The sequence below is a fragment of the Nicotiana attenuata genome, unplaced genomic scaffold (assembly GCF_001879085.1).
Source record: "Nicotiana attenuata strain UT unplaced genomic scaffold, NIATTr2, whole genome shotgun sequence".
Classification (NCBI taxonomy): domain Eukaryota; kingdom Viridiplantae; phylum Streptophyta; class Magnoliopsida; order Solanales; family Solanaceae; genus Nicotiana; species Nicotiana attenuata.
The window spans coordinates 419,747-427,527 of NW_017670476.1; the positions used below are offsets into that span (position 1 = coordinate 419,747).

General features: G+C 47.8%; 1 protein-coding gene across 1 annotated transcript in view; it reads right to left on the reverse strand.

Moving 5' to 3' along the window:
• The window catches only part of LOC109239982, a 19,837-nt gene extending 12,522 nt beyond the window's left edge, over positions 1-7,315 (reverse strand). Inside the window, exons 1-3 of the mRNA XM_019406598.1 lie at positions 7,241-7,315; positions 4,674-4,737; positions 1,602-1,700 (exon numbers count right to left, since the gene is read on the reverse strand). Coding sequence (XP_019262143.1) covers positions 1,602-1,700; positions 4,674-4,737; positions 7,241-7,315 — 238 coding nt within the window. The remainder of the gene's footprint in view (positions 1-1,601; positions 1,701-4,673; positions 4,738-7,240) is intronic.
• Between the last annotated feature and the right edge of the window lie 466 nt (positions 7,316-7,781).

Consider the following 7,781-nt stretch of genomic DNA (forward strand, 5'->3'; position numbering starts at 1 on the left):
AAAATTTGGAGGGAACGATGTTTTTCTTTTTGTGGGGGAGGGAAACGTTAAAATAATAAAAAATTAATTTCAATTAGTAATTTTTAGTGCTAATTGTATTTTTATTGCCGGTAAAAGGATATCTTTTACTGGCTAATGCTCATGTGCCGCTAATTTTTCAGCTTAAGGAATTTATTAGCAATATTGCCTTATTGCCGCTAAATAATTACCGCTAAAGGTCTTTTTTGTAGTAGTGTATCTCATATCATAATGGGTACCCGCGCTCACTGGGGGTGTACAGACTCCGGGAGGGGCCCCTTACGGCCCAAGCGCAATATCAAGCCACTCGTGGCATCATAAACAGGCTCTCGGCCTCATATCAATCCCAAGCCACCTCGTGGCGTACAATCTCAGGCCCTCGGCCTCATTATCATAATCAGTATATCACTGGTGCGCGCGTGCAGCCCGACCCAAAAGTATCCTCACAACACAGGCCCTCGGTCTTACTCAGTCAGAATCTCATAAGCTCCTCGGGCATCAGTAAAACATGAAGCTCAGCTCAAAATATCTTTAAAATATTATTTAATGTGTTTAAAACAGAATAACATAGCTGAGTTTTGAAAATAGTGAAAATATAGCATGACTGAGCATCAATATGAAATCAACAGTGAGGAAAAATGTCACTTAAAATCCCCTAAGGGTTCAAATAGTTGGCACGAAGCCCAAACATGACATTTAGCCCAAAGTATAATAATATCAAACCATTAGCTACCAAATATACAAAAAAATAGTCATTCGGGATGGACTAAGTCACAATCCCCAACGGTGCACGACCCCACACTCGTCATCTAGCGTGTGCGTCACCTCAACACAGCCGAACGTTGTGTAATCCGGGGTTTCATACCCTCAGAACAATATTTAAAATCATTACTCACCTCGAACTAGCCCGAAAAGCTACTCTGCAACACGCTTGCCTCTCGAACCAACTTCCGAGTGCTCCAAATCTACCAAGTTTAGATTTTTATCATCAAATTATGCTAAATGAATGAATTCCAATTGAAAAATATCGATTTTAAGCACAAAACCCGAAATCAGTCAAAACCCGACCGCCAGGCCCGCGTCCCGGAACTAGACAAACTTTATATCAAATGTTCTTCATCATCTCACGAGTCCGTACATATAAAGAATTCGAAAATCAGAGTTCGTTAGACCCCTCAAATCATCCCTATAAGGTCTCAAAATCTCAAGTCCTAATTCTACCTTTTTCTAATGATTTTCATGAATTAAACACTAATATTTTATTCCTTAATCACAAATAATCGAGTTTTAGGGTCCAAAATCCCTACCTCAATGAAGAACAATGATTTCCTCTCTTCAAAATCGCCCAAAGCTCCAAAATTCGAGTTAAAAAGTGAAGAAACCCTCTGAAAATCGCGAAGGAGGAATTAATATATTCTGTCCAGACAATTCTGCATCTGCGGTCATCTTACCGCATCTGCAGTACCGCATTTGCGGTTCTTGATCCGCTTCTGCGGAAATCACTTAAGCTCCCCGTCTCCCGCATCTGCGACATCACAGATGCAGTCCTCCTAGCCGCTTCTGCGGTTTCCTGACAAACGTACCTCTGGCCGCTTCTGCGGCCCCTATTTTGCATATGCGGTGCCACGCCTGCGGTCCCCTATCCGCAGGTGCAGAAATACCAGAAGCAGCACAATCTGCAGCTGTAATAAATCTTCAAACTCCCTGTCAACCATCCGAAATCACCCTGAGGCCCCCGGGACCTCAACCAAAAGTACAAACATATCCCATAACCTAATTCAAACTTGTACCAATCTTCAAAACACCTCAAACAACATCAAAATCACCAAAACTCATCTAATTCAAGCCTAAGGTTCTAAATTCTTCCGCATTCCGCTTTTGATCAAAAACCCAACCAAACCACGTCCAAATGACCTGAAATTTTGCACATACATCCCAAATGACATAACGAAGCTATTGCAACTTCCGGAATTTCATTCCGACCCTTATATCAAAATCTCACCTATCAACCGGAAAACGCCAAAAACTCAATTCCGCCAATTCAAGCCTAAATCTACTCCGGACCTCCAAAACACATTCCGATCACACTCCTAAGTCCCAAATCATCTCCCAAAGCTATCCGAACCATCAAAACTCACATTCTAGCCCTCAACACATAAGTCAACATCCAGTTGACTTTTCCAACTTAAGCCTTCTTAAAAGAGACTAAGTGTCTCAAACCTTCTCAAAACCTGTCCGAACCAGAGCCAACCACCCGATCACATATAAAACTGATAATTAAAGCAAATAGAAGCAGAAATGGGGAAAACGGAGCGGCAGCTCATGAGACAACCGGCCGGGTCGTCACATCCTCCCCCTCTTAAACAAACGTTCGTCCTCGAACGAGTCAAGAAACGTACCTAAAGCCTCGAATAGGTGAGGATATCTGCTCCGCATCTCCTGCTCGGTCTCCCAGGTAGCCTCCTCCACAGGCCGACCTCTCCACTGCACTTTCACTGAAGCTATATCTTTTGATCTCAACTTCCGAACCTGACGCTCCAAAATAGCTGCTGGCTCCACATCATAAGTCAGATCACCCTCCAACTGAACCGTGCTGAAATCCAAAACATGAGACGGGTCCCCAACATACTTCCGGAGCATAGAAACATGGAATACTGGGTGCACACCTGACAGGCTGGGTGGCAAAGCAAGCTTATAAGCCACCTCCCCAATCCTCCGAAGTACCTCAAAAGGCCCAATGAACCGTGACTCAATTTACCCTTCTTCCCAAACCTCATAACACCCTTCATGGGTGAAACCTTCAACAGAACTTTCTCACCAACCATGTAGGACACATCCCGAACCTTCTTGTCAGCATAGCTCTTTTGTCTCGACTGAGGTGTACGAAGCCTCTCCTGAATCACCTTCACCTTGTCTAAGGCATCCTACACCAAATCTGTACCCAATAGCCTGGCCTCGCCCGCTCAAACCAACCAACTGGAGATCTAAACCGTCTCCCATACAAAGCCTCATATGGAGCCATCTGAATACTCGACCGCTAACTGTTGTTATAAGCAAACTCTGCGAGCGGTAGGACCTGATCCCATGACCCTCCGAAATCAATAACACAAGTGCGTAACATATCCTCCAACATCTGAATAGTGCGCTCGGACTGCCCGTCCGTCTGAGGGTGAAAAGTTGTGCTCAGCTCAACCTGAGTACCCAACTCTCGCTGCACAGACCTCCAAAACTGAGAAGTAAACTGAGTGCCCCTATCTGAAATGATAGAAACTGGGACACCATGCAACCGAACAATCTCCCGGATATATATCTCTGCTAACCGCTCAGAGGAATAAGTAGTACAAATAGGAATGAAGTGCGCGGACTTGGTCGGCCGATCTACAATCACCCAAATAGCATCAACTTCTTCAAAGTCCGTGGGAGCCCAACTGCAAAGTCCATAGTGATCCGCTCCCACTTCCACTCTGGAATATCCATCCGCTGAAGCAAGCCACCCGGTCTCTGATGCTCATATATCACCTGCTGACAATTGAGACATCGAGCTAAAAATCCGACAATGTCTTTCTTCATTCTTCTCCACCAATAATGATGTCTCAAATCCTGATACATCTTCGCGGCTCCCGGATGAATGGAATACCACGAGCTATGGGCCTCCCCCAGAATCAACTCCCGAAGCCCATCTACGTTGGGCACACATATCCGGCCCTGCATCCTCAACACCCCATTATCTCCGATAGTCACATCTCTGGCATCATCATGCTGAACTCTGTCCTTAAGGACAAGCAAATGAGGATCATCATACTGGCGCTCCCTGATGCGCTCATATAAGGAAGACCGAGAAATCACGCAAGCCAATACCCTGTTGGGCTCCAAAATGTCCAACCTCACAAACTGATTGGCCAAATCCTGAACATCAACTGCAACAGGCCTTTCCCCAACTAGAATATACGCCAAACTCCCCATACTCACCGTCTTTCGGCTCAAAGCGTCGGCCACTACATTGGCCTTCCCCGGGTGATACAAAATAGTAATGTCATAATCCTTAAGCAACTCCAACCACCTCCGCTGCCTCAAATTGAGATCCTTCTGCTTGAACAAGTGCTAGAGGTTGCGATGATCGGTATACACCTCACAAGACACACCATACAAATAATGCCTCCAAATCTTCAACGCGTGAACAATGGCAGCCAACTCCAAATCGTGAACAGGGTAGTTCTTTTCATGGGGCTTCAACTGACGAGAAGCATAAGCAATAACTCTACCCTCCTGCATCATAACACACCCAATACCAACTCTCGAAGCATCATAATATACGGTATAAGAACCTGAAGCTGATGGCAATACTAGCACTGGAGCTGTGGCAAGGTAGTCTTGAGCTTCTGAAAGCTCTCCTCACACTCATCAGACCACTGAAATGAAACACCCTTCTGAGTCAACTTGGTCAAGGGCGATGCAATAGACGAGAATCCCTGAAAAAACCGGCGATAATAACCCGCCAAACCAAGAAAACTGCGAATCTTTGTAGCTGAGGACGGTCTGGGCCAACTCTGAACCGCCTCTATCTTCTTCGGGTCCACCTGAATACCCTCGGTGGACACCACGTGCCCCAAGAAAGCCACTGAACTGAGCCAGAACTCACATTTGGAGAACTTTGCATAAAGCTTCTCCTCTTTCAATCTCTGCAGCACCACTCTCAGATGCTCCGCGTGCTCCTCCTGACTACGCAAATACACCAGAATATCATCAATGAAGACTATGACAAACGAGTCGAGATACAGTCGGAACACACTGTTCATCAAATGCATGAATGCTGCTGGGGCATTGGTTAGCCCGAAAGACATCACCAAGAACTCATAATGACCATATCTGGTCCTGAAAGTTGTCTTAAGAATGTCTGAGTCCCTGATCTTCAACTGGTGATAACCTGAGCGGAGATCAATCTTAGAGAATACTCTCGCTCCCTGAAGCTGGTCGAACAAATCATCGATACGAGGCAAAGGATACTTATTCTTGATTGTCACTTTGTTCAGCCGCCTGTAATCAATGCACATTCTCATCGTGCCATCCTTCTTCTTCACAAAGAGAACCGGCGCACCCCACGGTGATACACTAGGATGAATGAACCCCTTATCCAAGAGTTCCTGAAGCTGCTCCTTTAACTCTTTCAGCTCCGCTGGTGGCATACGATATGGTGGAACAGAAATGGGCTGAGTGCCTAGCACCAAGTCAATACCAAAATCTATATCCCTGTTCGGTGGCATACCCGGCAGGTCTGCAGGAAATACGTTGGAAAAATCCCTCACAACTGGAACAGAATTAATACTGGGAGTCTCTGCACCAACATGCCTCACAAAGGCTAGATATGAAAGACAACCTTTCCCAACCATACGCTGGGCCTTTAAGAAAGAAATCACTCTGCTGGGAACATAATCGGTCGAACCTCGCCACTCAATCTGTGGCACACCACGCATAGCCAAAGTCACTGTCTTGGCATGACAGTCCAGAATAGCCCGACACGGAGATAACCAGTCCATGCCCAAAATAATATCGATGTCCACCATAGATAATAACAATAGATCCACTCGGGTCTCCAGACCCCCAATAGACACAACACACGACTGGTACACATGGTCTACCACAACAGTATCGCCCACCGGTGTAGAAACATGAACAGAAGAAACAAGGGACTCGCAGGGCATATCCAGATAATGGGGTAAAATAAGACGACACATAAGAGAAAGTAGAGCCAGGGTCAAATAACATAGAAGCATCCCTGCGGTAGACTGAGATAATACCTGTAATCACCGCATCTGAAGCAATCGCATCTGGCCTAGCTGGAAGTGCATAGAAGCGAGCCTGGCCACCTCCGGATCGACCTCCCCCTCTGGGGAGACCCCTAGATGACTGTCCCCCACCCCTAGCTGGCTGGGTGGGTGGTGAAGTGGCTGGGGCTGAGGCTGAGGCTGATGACTGACCCCTCTGATGAGAACGACGAGGGCAATGCCTCCACAAGTGGCCTATCTCTCCACACTCATAACAACTCCCGGGTACTGGAGACGGGGACTAATGGGAACCCCTAGCACCGGCATGACTAGCAGACGCCCCTGGCGTAGAAGAATCCTGAACCGATGGAGCACGGGATGAACCCTGGGCTGGAAGTGCACTAAGTGAAGAATGGCCCTGTTGAGAACTGTGAGGACTATGGCCTGATGATGCCCCACGATAACTGGGTGAGCTGATTGAGCATGTCGGAACTGTCGGCCTCTGCCGTGCTGAAACTGGCCCCTCGAAGGAGCACCCCCAAAACCACCATGTCCTTGAGGCCTCCCTCTCCTCGCGCTCCTGGCGACGAACTGACTCAATCTCTCGAGCAATATCCAAAACCTCCTCGAATGTAGCACCTGACACCTCTCCCTGGTCATGAGAACCCGAAGCTGGTAGGTGAGGCCATCAACAAACCTCCTGATCCTCTCCTTCTCAGTAGCAACCAGCCAAATAGCATGTCGAGCCAACTCCGAGAACCTTATCTCATACTGTGTAACTGTCATATCCCCCTGTCAAAGCTGCTCGAACTGCCTACGCAGCTCCTCCCTGCGGGACTGTAGGATATACTTCTCCAGAAATAGAGCGGAGAACTGCTGCCAAGTCAGAGGTGTCGAACCAACAGGCCTACGCCTCTCATATGCCTCCCACCAAGTGAAGGCAGCTCCGGTAAACTGAAAGGTCGTGAATGCAACCCCGCTGGTCTCCAGAATACCCGCAGTGCGAAGAATCCTCTGACATCTGTCTAAGAAACCCTGGGCATCCTCGCCCTCTGCTCCGCTGAAAGTAGGAGGCTGGAGTCTGCCAAACCTCTCCAATCTACGTTGCTCATCCTCCGACATAATAGGAGCTACATAACCCTGAGCAGCTGCCACTGGCCGGGCTAGTGGTGCCTCCGGTGTCTGCACTCCCTGAACCACCGGATCGGGTGTACGGGCGGCGGGAGTCTGAGAGCCTCCCCCTGCCTGAGAAGTGGCTACGGCAGTAGAAACCGCGACCGCCTGAGCAAGGCTAGTACATACTGTCAATATCTGGGCCAAAGTCTCCAGAAGACCCGGAATCATAATGGGCACAGCTGGTGCTTGAGCTGGTGCTGCTGGAGTGTCTACCACTGGGACCTAACCCTGAACTGGGGTGGGTGGGTCTGCAGGTGCTGTCCCAGCCGCTGTGGGGGCTGTACCTCTGCCCCTACCACGGCCTCGGCCATGTCCTCAGCCTCTAGTGGCCTCCGCTGGTGGTACTGGTAGCCGTCCATCCTGACCGGTAGCGCGTGTCCTCACCATCTGTGAGAGAATAGAATAACAAAAGTTTAGTACTCGGATCAACAAATTCGCACGACAAGAATTTCAAGAATATGGAATTTTCCTAAAGGTTCTGCAGCCTCTCGAGGATAAATACAAACGTCTCCGTACCGATCCGCGAGACTCTACTAAACCTGCTCATGACTCGTGAGACCTATGTAACCTAGGCTCTGATACCAACTTGTCACGACCCTAAACCCAAACCCGATCGTGATGGCGCCTCTCGTGAAGACAAGGCCAGCCGACACACTTCCAATTCACTTTAAGCAGTTGATATAATAAAACTCAAGTCTTTAATAGGAATAAAATCCCAAAATAACAGTATAAGCTGCGGAAATAAAACCAACACAGCCCGACATCGGGGTGTCACCAGTCATGAGCATCTAAAACAAAAATAAAAGTCTGAAGTCTACTCCACTA